Source organism: Lampris incognitus, chromosome 6, assembly GCF_029633865.1.
Source record: "Lampris incognitus isolate fLamInc1 chromosome 6, fLamInc1.hap2, whole genome shotgun sequence".
In the NCBI taxonomy this organism is placed as follows: Eukaryota; Metazoa; Chordata; class Actinopteri; order Lampriformes; family Lampridae; genus Lampris; species Lampris incognitus.
The window spans coordinates 61716795-61736897 of NC_079216.1; the positions used below are offsets into that span (position 1 = coordinate 61716795).

Genomic DNA, 20103 nt, shown 5'->3' on the forward strand with positions numbered 1-20103 from the left:
TTAATTGTGGGAATTTCATTTCTCCGTCATGTGCTTACATTGTGAAAAAAAATGTATTTCTGGGTAGGGTGTTAAAACAGGCAGTGGGGTATAGGAAAATGTACGCTTGGAAACTTCCATCTACTATCTGTTGTACCAACTCTCAAAAACCCATCCTCTCGAGAAAATAATGGTAGTATGGCTTGGCTGGGGGTGACTGTGATGTTCATAGGTGATCCGTGGTGCTGTAGCGGGCTAATTTCTGCTGTCAGAATAACGATAACAGACTGTAGGTTGATAATAAAAGTCAAGGCTGGCAACGAGGTTCCCATTACCAAAAATTACCCTGTTCATCTTTTACCCTGTTGATGATGCCTTGGACAGGAAAGAAGACAAAGCAACCGTGTTATGAACTAAACTCGTATCTCTTTTTGAATATTTAGACACCTGAATATATTCACCCTCAAGAGTATGTGGCAAAACACACGCTGATTTCTTTCAGAGGACTGGTGGCTTGTAGAGGAAGGCAGTAAAGTGAGGAAAAGAAGACGATGATGTGGCGGTAGAACGTCATTATCGGTGTTGTCACTGGGCATCCACTGTTCTTGCCAATTACTGAGATATTTGCTTGCTGCTGAAAGGTCTGGTCGCTTACCTTCATTCAGCTATTGCATTTTCAAAAGCTTTTAATGTCAGAAGAGCTGCAAGCATAGAATTGTCTATTTGGAGATAATGTTGATTTTTTTTCCCCCAGTTATTCTTTGTTGTAATGGTTTTGTTGTTGCCTTTTTCACAGCATTAGCTTGATGCACATCCCTTGGAGGAATTGGCACTTTTACTTAATGTCTTCGCCACTGTTCTATAACATTTACCAGGTGTGCAGGTTGGTGAGGTCCGTATATCACCCGCCAAGATGGTGGCCTTGTCGCTCAAAATCTGTGTCCGCCAGTGCAACGTGGTGAAGACCATGCAGTTTGAACCATCCACGCCTGTGTATGACGCTTGCAGGATCATCCGAGAACGGGTCCCTGAGGCCCAGACTGGACAAGGTACCGGGTCACTTAGGTACAACAAAGTTACTTTACCTGATGAAAATCTGTTGGCGTCTGCAGTCACGTTCTCTGTCTGGTTCTGTGTGTCCAAGCTTCAGATTATGGTCTCTTCCTGTCCGATGATGATCCTAGGAAAGGGATATGGCTGGAGTCTGGTAGGACCTTGGATTACTACATGCTACGAAATGGGGTAAGGATGAGCTATACGGTACCGAGTGGAGCCCTGTCAGATTGTCAGCGTATTAGCACTTGTCGTTCCTCATATATAGGTTCTTGGAAGGGGTCTCAGATATTTATCCTCTATTTGCAGGTGTAGCGTACATCCCCCAGCTCCCTGTATATCAAGGCTGATCCGTGCTGTCTGTGTCATTGTGTTCCCTCTCTCTTTTTTCTCAGGATGTTTTGGAGTACAAGAAAAAACAGAGGCCCCAAAAGATCAAAATGCTGGACGGTGCTGTAAAAACCATCATGGTAGACGACTCAAAGACGGTTGGGGAGCTCCTCGTAACCATATGCAGCCGAATTGGTTGGTGACATTCTCTCCCCGTACTCTGTCTTATTTTTAGTCCAAGGCACTGGATTTAGTCCAGGGCGTGGATTTCACTGCTTATGCTGCCGTGTCATAAGAACAGAGCATTTACAATCTGGGAGCCTTCCAAATTTGAACCATTTTTTTCCCCTCATTTTGTGTTTAAGGTGCGCTTGGCGTGATTTATCAAGCCCAAATCAGCTTGTTTCTGCTAAAGGATAGAGCGGTATTGGGAAGGCCCAGGCTGTGCTGTGCTCGTCTGTCATGGAGGCGTTCCGTGAGCAGTATATTTCAATTACCCCGGGCTGCAACCAAGCTCAATTGAGTGAGGAGAGGAGGGACATGCGTATGGCAGATATCTTTATAGGTCACTGTTTGTTTAGAGAGGGTCTCTCTGCTTAGTTGCTCTCCCCCACAACGAATCCAGTTTTAGTTTTCTGGATCTGTACCAGCTTTTCCTCAGTGGTGCGCCAAAGCAGAGAGAGGAAGCAACAGATAGAGGAAACATGCAGGAGGAGTGAAGAGCTAGATTCCCCCCATCAAGCCCCTAGTTCTCATTTAGCTCCGCCATCGCCCCTTCTCTAAGAATTCCCCGTCTTGTTTCTTGTACTTTTCAGGAATCACCAACTATGAGGAATACTCACTCATTCAGGAGGTGACGGAGGATAAAAAGGAAGACGGGACGGGCACCCTGAAGAAAGACAGGACTCTGCTGCGAGACGAGAGGAAGATGGAGAAGCTCAAAGCCAAACTCCACACAGATGACGACTGTGAGTTTTACAACGATTTTCTCGAAGCTGCCAGTGGCGCGGCTGATATCTGTACGCTTTAACGCCTCTCTATTTTTACATTAGCCCCAACACCATCATCTGAGCATGTGCGTTATCGCTCAAGTCAACTTAATAGCTTGGACATATCAAAGTTTAATGGAATTAACACTGCTATCGTTCGCCCAGGGGGCACCAATTAAATTTTGTGATGTGCAAAAATATGAATAACCCCCCCCCCCACTATAGCAGAAAACTAGCTTTCGCCTCAGCAGAAAATAATGCGGATGGCAGTTTTCACGTCCTGTTGAGAAAGTCCACTTGCTTGTGTTTAATGTAGTAGATTATCTGTCTATCTTTGTGCCCGTCTGCCTTTTCCAATACTGATCAATTTCAGCTATCAGGTCCCTATTCTATTAACGTCTGTTTAACGTGTGTCTCAATTAATGCAATCGAAAATACTGACAAACTGTATTGATTTGCCAGTGAACTGGTTGGATCACAGCAGGACCTTCAGAGAGCAAGGAGTGGAGGAAAGCGAGACTCTGCTGCTTAGACGCAAGTTCTTTTACTCGGACCAGAACGTAGACTCGCGGGACCCCGTACAGCTGAACCTGCTCTACGTTCAGGTAAATCCGTCCCAACGTGTGTAGGTGCACAGATGCGTGCTCGACAACAGTGTTTTCTCTCATTCTTCCCGGCTGTAAGGCTTGACGCCTCCCATCTCTAATGGATCGATAGGGCAGTGTCTTGCCCACATTAGCCACAGTCTATAGTTATGCTGGAGACAAGGTAAAAAATAGATGTGGTTTGGAATGTGGCCTCACTTTGTTTTGTGGCGTAGATATGAAAATTATTTGCATAAGCTGTTTGCAGTGGGAGCCAGTATATTTCAGAATCAAAGGCAAACTGGGTGATGAGAGGATAATATCTAATGGAAATCAAGGTTGGCCCAAACACCACAGTCCTGCATGCCATATGTGTTCTGACGAGGCTAGCTCTTGAATTACTTTACTGTATTCAATTTTGTTACTTGTTTTTTATGGGCTTTTGTTTTTGTTTTGTTTTTGTTTTTCAAAGAGAGCAGGAATCTTATAATAAGAACAAATCACTATTAATCCTTTAATTTGTTGCAGCCAACTTTCGGGACAGCAAACCTGGGCATGAGCCTTAGATTAAGATGTTAAATTTCTGTTATTCGCTCAACCGTAGGTTTCTCCTCATCCACTAGGTCTTAATAGCCCACAGCCATTTGTTTGCTGTCAGCACAAATGAATGGACCAAGGTCAGACTGTAGCCCCTGGACGGTCCCGTAATTTTAAGGCGACTCTTGAAGTTTTCAAGGAATGATCTGAGATTTGGCATTTCTTGATCATGCTGCCTGGCAAATGTTTATTGCCCTGTTAATGCTGGTTTGTTTTCTATAGCTTAGTTACCCCCACCTCTCTTTCGCACTCTCTTTCTCTCAATGTGTGTAAAACCTCAATTCAAGTCCATTTTATTTGTATAGCCCAATATCACAAATTACAAATTTGCCTCAGGGGGCTTTATAGAAATGCAAAATCCTGTCCTTAGACCCTCGCATTGGATAAGGAACGACTCCCTAAAAAAAATAAAAATAAAAAAACCTTTAACATGGAGAAAAAATAGGAATGAACCTCAGGCAGAGCAACAGAGGAGGGAGCCCTCTCCAAGACGGACAGACGTGCAACGGATGTTGTGTGTACAGAATAGAACACAACTTACAGAGTACAACATTGAAAGAGGATAACAGAATTATAATAGAATTATAAGATATATGAAGAATATGATGAGGAGGACGCCAAGCAGTGTCCAGATGCCACCGGAACAGCCTAGGACCTGAGCCACGTGACCACCATCAACATGCAGACCTGAAAGGAGGACAGACTACACATGCACACAGGGGAGACTCACATCACACCATTCACATACACAGGAGAAGAGACATTAGTCGCACATCAGAGAGAGAAAGAAGGATCCAACATTGAAACAGGATAACAAAATTATACAGATTTATAAGATGCATAAAGAATGTGATGAGGAGGATGCCAAGCAGCGTCCAGGTGGTGACCACCATCACCATGAAGATCTGGCAGGACTGACATCACACCATTCACATGAACAGGAGAAGAGACGGGAGAAGGCATCATTCAGAGAGAGAGAAAAGACGTGAGAGAAGAGAACAGTTTACAGCAATAATCAATAATCTTTGCTCTATAATCTCGTCGGTAGAACAGTGCTTGGTAAATTCCTTGAGACAGAAACCGACCTGCCATGCAGTACAGGTTGTCACGTAACCAATTTAGTCAAGTCAAGTAGGTTTTATTTGTCCCCAGGTGGGCACTTGTTGTGTTGCAGTGGCAACATTTAAACACACAAATAGGCAAATAAATACAACATGTAGTGAGGAGAACAAAGCCAACGAAAAGCAATGCAACAGTAAACAGTGTCAATTTATGGGCAACTAATTGTAGTTTAAGGCAAAAAGATGAGTTTTAAGTTTGGATTTAAAGGACTCGACAGACTCTGATTGTCTGACGGCAGCAGGCAGGTTATTCCCTAAGAACAGGGCCTGAGAGGAAAAGGCCCTGCCACCAGCTGACTTGTTTTTAACTTTGGGTACACACAGGAGCCCTGTATTTTGAGAGCTGAGTGCTCGAGATGGAATATACAGTCTAAGGAGATCAGATAGGTATGATGGGGCAAGCCCATTTAGGATTTTATAAGTCTGCAGAAGACCCTTTAAGTCTGATCTAACATAGATAGGAAGCTAATGAAGGCAGGCAAGAATTGGGGTAATATGGTCAAATTCTGTCGTTTTCGTTAGGATTCTAGCTGCAGCATTTTAAACCATCTGAAGACTTTTAGTGCTAGCATGTGCCAGAACTGAAAACAGAACATTCTGCAATTTTACTAAGATAGCCACTGTGAGGCTGAAGGTTAATAACCTAACCTCACACCTTCTTACCCTCTGTACAGGTGCTCCTTAGGGCTGCGTTCTCTCCCCCTGGCTCTTCTCACTTTACACCACCCACTTTACGTCCACAGGCAGTTCTTGGAAAATAATAAAATATGCAGACGACGCAACCATTGTAGGCCTCATCTCCAACAATGATGAAACCCGGTATCGCACTGAAGTAGACCAAGCTGTCACTTGGTGCACAAACAACGACCTTCTGCGTAATACAGCCAGAACCCAAGAATTCATTGACTTCCAATGCATGCTGAATCCCAAAACACCCATACAAATGAATGAAGACCCCATGACCATCACTAACTCTTTTAAATTCCTTGAAACACACATCAGCAATAACCTGAAATAGAAAATTAACACTGAACACATCATTGTAGAAGCTCAACAACGAGTTTACTTTCTTAGGCAGCTTAAAAAATACCGGATCAAACATCAACTTCTCGTTCTGCTTTACTCAGCCATCATCGAGTCTATCATAACATCATTTATTACAGTATGGTACGACGGCACAGAAAGTCAAACAAGGAAAAAACTGCAGCGGATTGTCAACAAGGCATCCAAAATCATGGGCAACCCACTCCCCTCAGTTGAATCTCTACATAGTATGTATCCACCGGACTGTAAAGTGAGCAAAGAAGATCATCTCCGACCCATCACATCCTGCTCATCACCTCTTCCAGCTCCTTGCCTTAGGGAGGCACTACGGGTCACTGTCCACTAAGACTAAACACTTCACAAACAGTTTTTTCCCCCTAGCTATCAGGACTCGGAATTCCTCCCTATGGGTTATTCTCAATCACGTGTCTTTTTCATTGACAACGAACAGCTCCGCCATGTTGGAGGACAGCTTAGACCTTAGCAATCACTGTTTACACTGAAGTTCTAATTGTCAATCTGTGTTTACAAGAATGAAATTTTAAGCGAAAATTGGACAGATGTACGGAAATAAAACACCGTAGTTGTGATCCACTCTTCGGAAAACAGTTTGCAAAATAAATTTTACAACCTTCTGGCCTAACAGCGCAAAGGATCAGATTCGATTTGAGGATTTTCAGCTGTTAGGCCAATCTCGTGCAATTCCGCAACGGCTTGGATCGAGAATTATGTACAAGTTTTAGGTGGAAAAACCAAAGAGAGATATATGGAAAAGCTCGCCGTTATCGATATGTTACACCGATACGTTGACAAATTTAAAAGACAAAAGCAGTTTCTCTCCCTCTTGTACTAGTTATTTTCAAACCATGTAATTTTAAGATATAGCTTATAACTGTTGATGATGATTGACACAATTGAAAAATGTCTAATAAAATTGAAAGGTTGTCTTACTTTTAAATGCTTTTGTTTCTTAAAAAGTATAACAGTTTTAGACAATGAATAATATATAACTTGAAAGTTGTATCAGTCTGAAGGAACTACTTCAAAAGAGAGAGAGAGAGAGAGAGAGAAAGAAGGAACTACTGAGTTGCACACATTTGTCATTGCACAAGAAACCAAGGCAATTTTATCTACTGTTGTCATACCAGCACTATCCTTCTTACTGAGGTAGTCTGTTGGTAAAATTCCTTGTAAAATTGTAAATTTTCTCCGTACTAGGCCGATTACATGCTCCACGTGGGTGCGGACAGATGCCATTTTCCTTGTTACCTCCATTTCTAAAGGACCACGCTGCTTTTTCACTTTTGTAAAAGCAGGTATCTTAACTTCTGCATGATACTAATTTTTCATCTGTAAGATCTTGCCGACTTATCCTCAATATCTATTTTCTTCTTCTTTCCTCTGACAGCCTTTGAGTTTCTTCTACTTGATAGCTGATTATCTTTGGAAAACAAAAGTAGGACTTGTTCTGCTCTCTGTCAGCTCGACTGGAACAACCAAAAACAGCACAGAAATTAACCATTGTAAAATATTGAACCACGATAGCTTTTCTGTATGAATCAAACCTTGAAACAAATTCTGTCCACTCTGACTGTTTAGAAAACGTTTAGCATTGCGCAGTGAGAGCAACGCAGTATCCTATGGATTGGAGCCGTTGTCCTCCAACATGGCGGATGTGTTGCCGTCACGTGATATGTGACGTAATATGAGAATAACCCATAGTCTCCTCCTCACACAGCACTAGCATGCATACTACCATTCACCTAATTGTTGTGCATAATGTGTTTGTTGTTGCTATAGTGGGACTGTATTGTTCGTGATAATATGTGGAGTGTCTGCTGTTGTCCATGGATGTATTGTGCTGCAGAGTTTAACATGCTGTACCGAAAACAAATTCCACCGGCCTTGGTCATGTGGCTAGTAAACAATCTATCTATCTATCTTGATGCATGCTCAATAATCCAGTAAAGAAAATCAAAGAAGGTTGAATCAGTTCATCTGGATACGACGTTTTTTTTTCCTCTAAATTTATTTCTGATTTTTCCCTTTTTCTCCTAATTTAATGGCCAATTGCTCCCTATTCTAGTTCAAACACCCACCCTCGTACTGTATGCGTTCGCCAACTGCATCCCTCCGGCCAGCAGTCTCGAAGGAGACACCTCGCCACTTCCATAACAAAGCGAATCCAGGCCGAACCGCTGCTTTTTCTGAAACACACAGAGATGCATTCATGTGATGAACACAAACCGACTCCGCCCCCCTCCCGAAGACAGCATTGCCAACTGTTGCTGCTTCATTGAATCCGGCTATCGTCGGATCTGACAAGACCGAGGCATGAACCCCGGTCCCCAGTGGGCAACTGCATTGACACAAAGCCGATGCTTAGACAACTGCACCACCGCGGACCCCGGATACGACGTTTATTGACAAAATTATTGTCTATAAACATTGTATCCAGATGAACTGATTCAACTTTAGCTATGTTACATAAGTGAAAAAAGGCAATATTGGTGATTTCTTTAATGTGCTTATCAAGGGAAAGGCTGGGATCAAACGTGACACCAAGATTTTTGGCTGCTTCACTTTGTGAAATCACAGTGTTGTCGAGCGTTACTGTTACTTGATCAAATTGGTGTCTATTTCTAGCAGGGCCAACGACCAGCATCTTAGTTTTATTGAAATTTAAAAGCAGGAAATTTAGTGACATCCAATTTTTCACAGCAGTCAAGCAGGCCTCTAAATTAGTCATTTGAGTACGATCATCAGCCTATATAAGCACATACAGCTGAATATCATCTGCATGGCAATGGAAATGTATTGGCCAAGAGGTGAAATGTAAAGAGAGAAAAGTAGAGGGCAAAGAACCGAGCCCTGAGGTACGCCATATGTAGCGTCAGAGAATTTCGATGTGATATTATTATAGCAGACACACTGTGTTCTTCCAGATAAGTAGGACTTAAGCCAAGAGAGAGCAAGGCCAGAGACACCAAAATTACTATGTGTTCTGTCTAATAGTATACAGTGATCAATGGTGTCAAAGGCTGTACCAAGGTCCAGTAATAGAAGGGCAAGTGGAATCAGAGTCCATAGTAAGTAAAAGATCATTTACCATTCTTGTTGGAGCAGTTTCAGTGAAGTGACAGGCCCTGAAATCCAATTGAAAAAAAATCATATAGATATCTTTATGTATGCCCAATAATCCAGGTAGGAAAATTACAGAAAGTTGAATCAGTTCATCTGGACAAATCGTTTATTGAAATGTTTCATCACTCATCTAAGTGACCTCTTCAGTCTCAACTGACTGCAGTATTTAGATGTGTATTTTCCAAAAACGTCTTAGTTACTATCAAACCCCAAAACACGCTGCGCCAGAAATTGTTCCACCCCAAGGATCAGGTCCCCTGACACAAACAGAGCAATGTAGTGTACACAGTTAAGTGCCGGGAGGACTGCTGTAAATTGTACATCGGGGAAACCAAACAGAAGAGCTAACACGCCAGGCTAGGACTCTGCAGTCTGCACCCATCTACAGGCCAGTGGCCACCAGGGGCATTTCCAGGATTTAAGGACATTTGGGGCATAGTCCGGACTTCGGTAGGGGGGTCTGGGGGATCCTCCCCCGTAAATTTTTTTGATAAACAAGCTCTGTTTTGATGCTTTTTTATGCACTCCGGCACCTAATTTACATTCATCATTGAAAAATTGAAATGTGTTCCTCAAAAACTGTTGTTTACTCTCCGGATTAAGTGTGAATTGTGATGTTAAAAATATTAGTAGTTGTTAGTATTAGTACTAAGTTGAAGCAGAATACTTCACAACGGCTATCATTAAACATTTATTGAAATGCTACAGTACCAGACTAGAGAAAAAAGTTAAATGTATTTATGTTAGCATTAGTTTATTGGAATATTAAATGTTCTTTCACCCACTCACACACACACACATACACACACACACACACACACAGAGTTAGGTTAGAAACCTGCATTTATTTTGACAGGCTGTTATGTTACGAAGACTATCAGACATTCACACACGTTTATTGTCGGGTTTCACATAGGCTTAAATTTAAAATTATATTCAGGGCTACACTCAAAACGTTCAGGGCTGAAGCCCTGGCAAAATGACCTAGCAACGCCGACAGTGGCCACTCTTTCAAAGATGAGGATGTGCACATCCTTGATAGGGAGGAACGCTGGTTTGAGCGGGGAATCGATGTGAAGAGGGAACGACCATCCCTGAACCGGGGGGGGGGGTGCGCTAAGAGTACATCTGTCGCCATCTTACAATGCTGTGATTGCAACCATTCTCTGTGAATAGTACACATGGCCATTGTAGCTCTAGTTAATGATCACAGCAATTTGCATATGAAACCGATCACTGTTTTCCGTCGATATGCCACTGTATTGTTTATAAGGGTGGGGATACCTGCAGTCAGTTTAGACTGAAGAGGTCACTTAGATGAGTGATGAAATGTTGTTCTCAATAAACATTATGTCCAGATGAACTGATTCAGCTTTCTGTGATTCATGTAGTTTTATCATTTTCTTCTACACCGGTCAAAAGTTGTTGATACCCAACTCTCTCTAGTACTTTAGAAACGAATGGAAGATTGGAGACTATTAAGACCCTGGATCAGGGTGCAGTTTCTTAAGTAGAGGTTTGACCACAGCTGTCTTAAAACTGCTGGGAACAATGCCAGTAGTAAGTGATAAATTAACAATGACCAGCATTGTAGGTCCTAGAAAAGGCCAGAGGTCTTTAAAAAGTTTTGCTGCTAAATGGTCAAGTAGAGAAGAAGTTGGTGTAGAAACTGACACAAGCTTAATCAAAGTATCAAGAGAGATTGTCTCAAAAGCTGTAATAACAGGGACTATCAGTGACTCAGTGTATAAATGTGAATTTGGTAAAAACAGGATCTGCAGGAGTAGCTGGAGTTGAAGAACTAATTGTGTCTCCGATGTCATCAACCTTATTGCAGAGAAGAGTCTAGAAACTCATGGGCCATGAATGGTGAGCAGCTCATAGACGGCTGCATTTTAGTAAATTTAGCTATAGTGTCAAAGAGAAATCTAGGATTATGTTCATCAATACTGATTAAGTGAGAGAGATATGCTGTTTTTGCAGCAGATAAAGCACACTTGTATTTCAATAAACACTCGTGCCAAGATAGGGTAAAAAACTTCTGCTTTCAATTTTCGTCATTTATATTCCAGTCTCCTGCATGCCCGCTTAAGAGCACATGTCTTGTTGTTAAACCAGGGTGTAGGCCTCTTAAGTCACCTAGCTCTGGCACTTAGAGGTGCAACCGAATCAAGAAGACTAGAGAGGGCCACATTTAAGTCACTAGTGAGATTTTCAAAGGAGTCCGTCTCTACTGTGATAGGAGCCAAGACTTAAGGCACCTTCTGGCCAACTGCAGCTACAGTGGATGAACCAATGTGGCGAGTGGCAATCACATCTGTGCTGACATTAACAGGGCAGGCCAATGATGCTTCAAATGTGATGAGAAAATGATCTGACACCACTGATGTGGTTGGCAAGAGTCAGATCAGAAACAGCTATTCTTTTAGATAAAACCAAATCAAGGGTGTTACCATTGCAATGAGTCAACTCTTGAGCAGACTGCATGAACCTAAAAGTATCAAGCAGTGCCAGAAAGGCTTTATTTTACGATCACCAGCTTTACTCAGATGAATGTTGAAATTGCCGTTAATTAGAATCTCTTCAGAATGAGTAACAAGACCTGAGGTACATTTTCCAAATTCTTCAAGAAATAGTGAGTAAGGGCCAGGAGGTGGATAGAGTACCACATTGAGGACTGAGCAGAGTCTGTTCATGGCTGAGGGAGATGGACTTAGAATAAGAGCCTCAAATGATTTGAATTAAGTTTCAAGTTTAGAAGTTAAATTGAAAATAGACTTGTATATTAAGGCAACGCCCCCACCTTATTTATTTGTCCAAGCTACATGGGCATACGTATAGTCAGGTGGGGAAGCTTAATTTAAGGGAAGGAAAAGAATTTGGTTTCAGCTTGAAACCAAGATCTTTTTATCTTGAAACTGAAATGTTTTAATTTCAGTTTCAAGATACTTTCAAATATCTTGCCCCACGTTGGGTGCAAGATACTTATTTTCTAGCCCTGTGATGGCCTGGTGGCCTGTCCAGGGTGTCTCCATGCCTGCCACCCAATGACTGCTGGGATAAGCTGCAGCATCCCCATGACCATGAGAGCAATATAAGCGGTTTGGATGATGGATGAATGGATGGAAAACATGTTGGTTTCAACAATGTTTCACAAAGCCTAATCATGTCAAAACTATATTCAGATCATTTCTTAGTAAGGGTTTGGTAGCCAGGCACTAGCCAGACTCTTCTCTTCTGTAGTTCCCGGTGGTGGAACAAGTTACCAAACTCCATTCGATCCACTGAGTCCGTCTCCATCTTTTTTTTTTAACTTATATTTATTGGATTTTGCATTTTACAAGTCACAGAATCAGCATGAAATAAATCCAGTATAATTCCCATCCTTCCCCCTGCTCCCTAACCAACACCCCCCCCCCACATCCTCCAAAATGACATCAAGTACAAACAAATATATGACAGATATACAATGACTTCATTCACATAAACAGACAAGGGGTAAAAGAAAAAAATACAAAATGAAAATTAATAAAAAAATACACTAATTTTTATCTTTTTAAACTAATTCTTAATTAGACTGCTACAGTTTAAAGACCCAGCACTTTCACAAACACCTCCACACCTGATGGTATTAATAATAATTTTAAAAAAACTGCTTCTATGCACCCTATGGATTGCCTTTGTGCACTGCCTGTTGACGCCTGTGTCCTGTTGGACTTGAACCTGTTTTTTTTTAGCACTTACTTGCATTGTTGTCTACTGACTACATCCTTGCTTGTGTTGTATTAACTCTCAGATGTACGTCGCTTTGGATAAAAGCGTCTGCTAAATTAAATTTTAACATTGTAGGCAGTGACCTGATATTTATAAAACCAAATTTAAGCATCTTGTTGCAGTGATCAGTCGTAGGCAGAACTTTAGAGCTATCACTAGATTAATTGTTGATTGTAATTAGACACCTGGTATTATTAGTTGACAATTTTGAAGACCTACAGATGTGTGTGATCACACTTTTGATAACATAAGATGTTTGGTTCTGTAGATTATTAGGTGCTTCGTTGCACAATTCACCACCACCAGTGGTAGGGCAGATTATTAGATTATTGTGATTCCCACATATAGGTTAGGAGAGTTTGGGAGCAATACAGCAGGGAAGGGAGAGGGTCTTAATGTTATAGACCCGTGTTTCCCAACCCTGTCCTCAAGAACACCCATCCTGCAGATTTTCATTGTAACCCTGCATAGGTAGCCCTGCTTGTACTTACTCAACCAATCATCTTATAGCACTTAATTATGCAAGGTGTGCACAATCTGACATAATTCATTGCTAATTGGTTGAATAACTACAAACTGATACCTATTCCCGGGTTGCAAAGAAAATCTGCAGGATAGGGGGTCCTTGAGGACTTGGTTGGGAAACACTGTTATAGACCAAGCTGTCAGTCTGATAATCTATACTATGAGAAATTCACTGACTAGTCACATTAACTACACTAGTTGACTCCACATCGGCACTAGGTTTAAATGTAGCAGGTTGTCTAATCACATGCAACCTGCTGAATGATAAGTCCCTAGTGTCAAACTAAATGTAGACAGCTATCTATATACTAGACTGAAGAGCAGCGTTGCCCCCAGTAGGGTGAATGCTGTCCGCTTTCAGCAGGTAAGGGTGGCCCCAGAAAGAAAACCAGTTATCAACGAAACCGAGCCCCTGCTCATTACAGTAATCTGCCAGTCAGCGGTTCATATACATATCATCATGACCCCTCATGGGTAAGGGACCAGGGACAATTAATCGGCGCTGACATAGCTTTTTGGCCAACTCAAGCGTTCTGACTAGGCTAGCTTTTGTGATTTCTGATTGCTTTATCCTAGCATTATTGGTGCCGACATTACATTACATTACAGTCATTTAGCCGACGCTTTTATCCAAAGCGACTTACAATAAGTGCATTTAACGTAGGAAATCAGGAGAACTACTAGTCATCAGAGGTCATAAGTGCATCTTTTCTCTAAACAAGTATCTAAGAGCAAAACCAGTGCTAAAGTAAAAGCGCAAGAAAGAGATTTTTCTTTTTTAAATGAGTGAATACAATAAGTGCTAAGAACAAGTAACAGGGTAGTAGTTCTTGAAGAGGTGAGTTTTCAACCTGCGCCGAAAGATGGGCAGCGACTCCGCTGTCCTGACATCAGTGGGGAGTTCATTCCACCACTGTGGGGCCCAGACAGAAAAGAGCCGTGACCGGGTCGATTGGCAGCAGGGACCTCTGAGCAATGGGGCAACCAGATGTCCCGAGGCAGCAGAGCGAAGTGGTCGGGTGGGGGTGTAGGGCTTGACCATGGCCTGGAGATAGGAAAGAGCTGTTCCTTTCACTGCCCTGTAGGCTAGCACTAGAGTCTTAAAATGGATGCGAGCAGCTACTGGGAGCCAGTGTAGGGACATGAGAAGGGGAGTTGTGTGGGAGAACTTAGGGCAGTTGAACACCAGACAAGCTGCAGCTTTCTGAACAAGCTCCAGAGGTCTGATGGCCGATGCCGGGGCGCCAGCAAGAAGGGAGTTGCCGTAGTCCAGCCGGGAGATGACCAGAGCCTGGATGAGCACCTGTGCCATCTCGTCAGTGAGGAATGGGTGAATCCTCCTGATGTTATAGAGGAGAAATCTGCAGGAGCGAGCAACCGATGCAATGTTTGCAGCAAACGACAGTTGGTCGTCCAGGATCACACTCAGATTCCTCGCAGTCTGAGTTGGCGTCACCATGGTGTTGTCAATGGTGATGGCCAGGTCTCGGGTGTGGGCAACCTTTCCCCGGGAGGAACATCAGCTGTGTCTTGTCCAGATTGAGCTTCAGGTGGTGTGTCGCCATCCACTCTGAGATGTCAGTCAAGCACGCAGCAATGCGTGTCTCTACTTGTGTGTCAGAAGGAGGAAAGGACAAGATTGGCTGGGTGTCATCGGCATAACAATGGTAAGAGAAGTCATGCAGAATAACAGAACCCAGGGATGTCGTGTACAGGCAGAAAAGGAGAGGACCCAGAACCGAACCTTGTGGAACACCTGTAGTCAGTCTGCTAGGCTCCGACACAGATCCCCTCCATGTCACCTGGAGGAGCGACCCGTCAGGTAGGATGCAAACATTGAGAGTGCAGAGCCTGTGACACCCAGCCCCTCGAGGGTAGAGAGGAGGATCTGGTGTTTCACTGTGTCGAACGCTGCGGACAGGTCCAGGAGTATCAGGACAGAGGAGAGAGAGTTTGCTCTCGCAGAGTGCAGCGATTCTGCCACTGCAAGGAGGGCCGTCTCTGTCGAGTAACCCACCCTGAACCCAGACTGGTTGGGGTCCAGGAGGTTGTTCTGGTGGAGGTACAAAGAAAGTTGGTTAAAGACAGCACATTCGAAAGTTTTGGATAGAAAGGGTAGAAGGGAAACTGGTCTGTAGTTTTTGATGTCAGAGGGGTTAAGTGATGGTTTCTTGAGAAGGGGGGTGATTCTAGCAGTCTTGAAGGCAGATGGAAAGCATCCTGCCTGGAGGGAGGTGTTGATGAGGTAGGTTAGAAAGAGAAGGAGTTCAGGTGTTGTGGGGCGACTGGGTGTGATGAGGTTGAGGACCTCATCGGGGGAGAGGGGAGCGAGGTGGGATAGGGTTGGACGTGGAGAGGTGAGGGACGGTGCAGAGGGTGGGATAGTGCAAGCAGCACTAACCGGGTGGTGAGAAAAGGAGGCTCTGATGTCGTTTACCTTCTTGTCAAAGAAGTTAGCGAAGTCATCAGGGAGAAGGGAGGAAGTAGGAGGAGAAGGTAGGGGTTGAAGAAATGTAGAGAAGGTTCCAAAGAGTTTCTTAGGATTAGAGGCAGAGGGTAGGATTTTAGAGTGATAGAAGGCAGCCTTAGCAGCAGAAAGGGAGGAGGAGAAAGTGGAAAGAAGAGATTGGAAGTTGAGAAGGTCCTCTGGGAGTTTGCCTTTTCTCTATTTGCGCTCTGCCACTCGTAGGCTCCGTCTGTCAGTACGTACTGAGTCGGACAGCCAAGGGGCAGGTGGAGTTGGACATGCAGGCCTGGAGGTGAGGGGACAGAGATTGTCCAGAGAAGAGGAGAGGGTAGAGAGAAGAAGATCAGTAGCAGTCTCAGGGGGTAGGAGAGAGAAAGATTCAGGTGTAGGGAGGATAGAGGTAACACAAGAAGAAAGATCAGTGGTGGAGAGAGAGAGGAGGTGTCTATGGGTGGAAACCATGTGGCTGAGGGGAGGGGCTGAGGGGGATAAAGAGAGGGAGAGAGAGTAGGATAAGAAATAGTGGTCAGAGAGCTGGAGGGGAGTAACGGAGAGATTGGAAATAGGACAGTGTCTAGTAAAGATAAGGTCCCGCTGGTTGCCGGCCTTGTGGGTAGGAGGAGAGGGTGAGAGGTGAAGGTCAAAGGAGGAGAGGAAAGAGAGAAGAGGATCTAGTTTGTCAGTGTGGATGTTGAAGTCACCGAGAAGGATAAGTGCAGAGTCATCAACAGGGACGTGCGAGACAAGTGTGTCAAGCTCCTCCAGAAACTTCCCAAAGGGGCCTGGTGGGCGGTACACAACCACAATGGTGAGTTTGACTGGATAAGAGACAGTAACAGCATGAAATTCAAAAGAGGGTGGAGAAAATTGTGGAATGGATACAAGAGAGTATTTCCATTTTAGGGAGATTAGCAGGCCAGTACACCACCTTGCCTCCCAGCTCTGGGAGTGTGAGAAAAAGAATACACATCTGACAGAGCTGCGGGTGTGGTAGTGTTTTCTGGCATGATCCATGTCTCAGTTAGAGCAAGAAAGTTGAGGGAGAGCAAGGATGCGTAGCCTGAGATAAACTCAGCTTTCGGCACCCCAGACTGGCAATTCCAGAGCCCTCCCATCACCACTCTACTCAGCGTGAGTAGAGAGAGTGGGATAACTGAGATTGGTAGGGTCACAGCGCCTAGGAGTGACCCAACATCTATGCCAGCCCCGGGAAGAGGAAAGGATAGGAATCTGAAGGAAACACATAGTCTATACTAGGTACACAAAATACAGATGACTGACCGGATCTAAAAAGAGCAGTCCTTGCTTGACGAAATCTTGGCTTGTAAAAGTCGCACTTGCCTTTGTTCACTCTTGCCTTCGTTCAACCTAGACCTGTTCGCCCTAGGCTTGTTTGCCTGTTGCTTGGAAGCTGACATGAAGACATGAATGACAATGTTGCTGAAAGTAGTGGTGCTGTGTACCTGGGTTCCCTGATTCTCCCTCCGTGATGCCAGTACCCTAAGATTATCCTCTATGTCGGAGACTCTGGCCTCGGGTAAACAGTGAACTAAGGCTGGCGAGCTAATCTGATATTGCAGGTAATGGTGCCTCCTATCATTAGTGTGCATTGCTTTACCCTGTCGACATGAGCAGGAGAGACACACTGGCCAGTAGGACTACCAACAGGGTTGGTAAGGGGAAAAAACGGTTTACAAGCAGAAGTGGTGCCTGCAGACTAGGCCACATGACAGGAGGCTTGCTCTTGCGAGCCTTCCAACACCAGCCAAGAGGGACAAACTCCGCCACATCTGCCAAAGAGGCTGAGCTAGTGCTAACAATAGCACGTCGGCTGTCAAGCCTGGGACTATCTGAAGTGCCTGTCACTTCTAACGTAATCCTAGCCAAAAGAAGCTGCTCTAACTCACGGACAGTTCTCTCTAGTAGAGACAACCTATCTGTAACTGTGGAACAGTCACCACACACCATTGTTTTAACGAGGCTGCTTTGACTGTAAATGCAATAAAGCTAACTCCTAAAATAAGCTAAGGTCGAAGCTAGTAAACAGATTAGAAATGAAAGGCTACCCACAAACACAAGAGTCATTGAGAAAGAAAACTAGCGAATCTACTGACAAGTGAACTAAGCACAGAAAATAGCATAATCAGTAGGATAAACGAAGAGGTAAGAGCAGAATATAGAAGAGAAGAGAGAGTTAGAGAATAAACAGCAGTTACTGATCTCACGAAGCCAAATCTCACGGAGCCGGAAGTTCGAAGAACAAACACTGTAGGCTAAGAGCTGACTTGAACAGCATGCTCAGCAGATCAGAAAACGAACCCTACAATAAAGCTTACCGCTTAGCTAGGCTAAGCTCGGGAATGAATGGCTACCCAGTTATACAAGAGTCGTTTGAGAAAGAAAACTAGTGAATCTAGCAATAAGTGAACTAAGCATAGAAAATAGCATAATCAGTAGGACAAATAAGAGGTTAGACCAGAATGGAGAAGAATATAGAAGAGAAGACAAAGAGAATAAACAGCAGTTATCGATCTCACGAAGCCGAATCTCACAAAGCCGGAAGATCATTGTCCGACACCGTAAGGGATGTTGCTCCTTAGGTGGGTGGGGATGGTAACAGTCACTGAACCGGCACAGTGTATGCAAGCTTTGCTCACTGCACACCTCACTGCATCCACATTAGCCCCCTTTAGCCTTGAGGTGGGGAAGTAAGCTCCCCACTGACACATGGACTCAAAGGACTCACAAAGCAAGGCGTAGAGTATATAGGCACACATGCGTCACACACATACACACACACACACACACAGTACATACACTTCCATTTGCATGTATGAGTGAGAGAGACAAAAACTAATCCACAAGCACATGAACACACGACGGTTCATATTTTGAAGGAATGTTCCCAGTTTTCCAACACTAACTCCGAAGAACTCAGAAAGAGATACAGGGTGATAAGAACATAAAAACTTGAAAGCTATGTTAAGTTCATTCACTCTGACATAACATAACACATTTAAAATATGCACTTCGTGTTTGACTTCTCTCATCTTCTCGTGTCCAGCTGTCCCTGTGAGTTCCTGGTGAATTTCTGTCCACAAGCAGTCGTCCGCCCACAGCTGACTCTCTGTCTCCCTCTGGTACTTTCCTCTCCTCCCTGTCTGTTCCCGTCAGGACTCTTTTTTCATGCCCTCATTTTGCTCTTCCTTCTAGTTTGCCTGCCCTTGCTCCCTCTCGATCTCGTACTCATTCTGACATCATGGCCTCCCCCGCGTGCTCCCTCTCCCTGGTATATATCATTGTACAGTGCAAATCACGAACGGTTCACAACACTGCTCATGTTTCCGCTCACAATAACAACCCCTCCCCTCCTCCTCTGGCTTCATCCCTTCGTTCCCGATCCATCTCTCCCCCCCTGTCTCCCACAGATTGTTACGCAGGCAGATCACAGAGCCTCCTCACAGAGCAGTGGCTCGAATTCGTCACTGTGTTAAAAAGGGCGCACGGAGACAGAAGAGAGATGCCTTTCTTATAGGCCAGATGGAATAGGCCTCGCTTTTGCCCCCTTTCCTTCATCCACAGGGGGTTCTTCTCTGAAGCATGGCACGGACACATTATTTCCTCCCCTTTTTCGCCTTTTTTCCTTTCCTTTTCTTTTTCCCTCTGTCTTTCCCCACTAAAACGCAGCGCACTAGTATTTCATTCTTTCTTTGTCTCACTCTCGTTCTCTTTCATTCTCTTTTTTTCTCTCTTCACATACACACACACCCAGACTTCGGCATATTCTGTTTTCCCACACAACTCCTCAATGCCCTCATTCTCCTCTTCAGCATCCTTTGTCAGTCACCATTTACCCGTAACCCTCGAAAACCTAGGAGGTCAATTCATACAGTACAGATTATGACACGTATCATATGAAGGCATTCCTCTTTGAGAGTATCCCCTCTCAAATGTTTATTAATGATGTGGCGCGTTCATGATTTCAACTCTACACATACGCTACACAAATAGCAGAGGCTCTGCCAGAGAGAGAGGGCGTACGCTCCACTGCTGCACAGCCACTCCCTTTATTTATCCATCTACGAAAGGAAAGTAAATAAACCCCTGTAGTAAGAGCATTGCCCTGTGTGTGGTGCCCATTATATTTTTACTATTCTTAACAGTGTGATTAAACCCTAAATCAAATTTTTTGGTTTTGTCTATATGCCTTCTACTTCATGAAATCTATCAACGCTGATCATAATTTCAACACTGGCCCAGATAACTACACCAGATTGCTTTTGGTGGCGGGAAAAAAACCAAAACGTATTTGTGCTGCAATCTTTCAGTTAGAAATATTCACCCTTGCTGCACTGCCTGCTTCCATTCGAATGGTGACACAGTCGTAGTCTCACGAGCCAGACCCTGTTTCATGGATCTGGCTGTACCCAATATCAAAGTTAGAGAATGAGAGAAACCAGGCGAGATTTTTCCATTTCGAAGAAGCTAATCGCTAT

The 20103-nt window shown here is 43.9% G+C and overlaps 1 protein-coding gene across 1 annotated transcript in view; it reads left to right on the plus strand.

Annotated features, from left to right (window-relative positions):
- Positions 1 to 883: 883 nt before the first annotated feature.
- Positions 884 to 20103, plus strand: part of tln2b (talin 2b) — an 80915-nt gene continuing 61695 nt past the window's right edge. Inside the window, exons 1-5 of the mRNA XM_056281207.1 lie at positions 884 to 1028; positions 1124 to 1221; positions 1428 to 1557; positions 2178 to 2330; positions 2814 to 2956. Coding sequence (XP_056137182.1) covers positions 893 to 1028; positions 1124 to 1221; positions 1428 to 1557; positions 2178 to 2330; positions 2814 to 2956 — 660 coding nt within the window. The 5' untranslated portion in view covers positions 884 to 892. The remainder of the gene's footprint in view (positions 1029 to 1123; positions 1222 to 1427; positions 1558 to 2177; positions 2331 to 2813; positions 2957 to 20103) is intronic.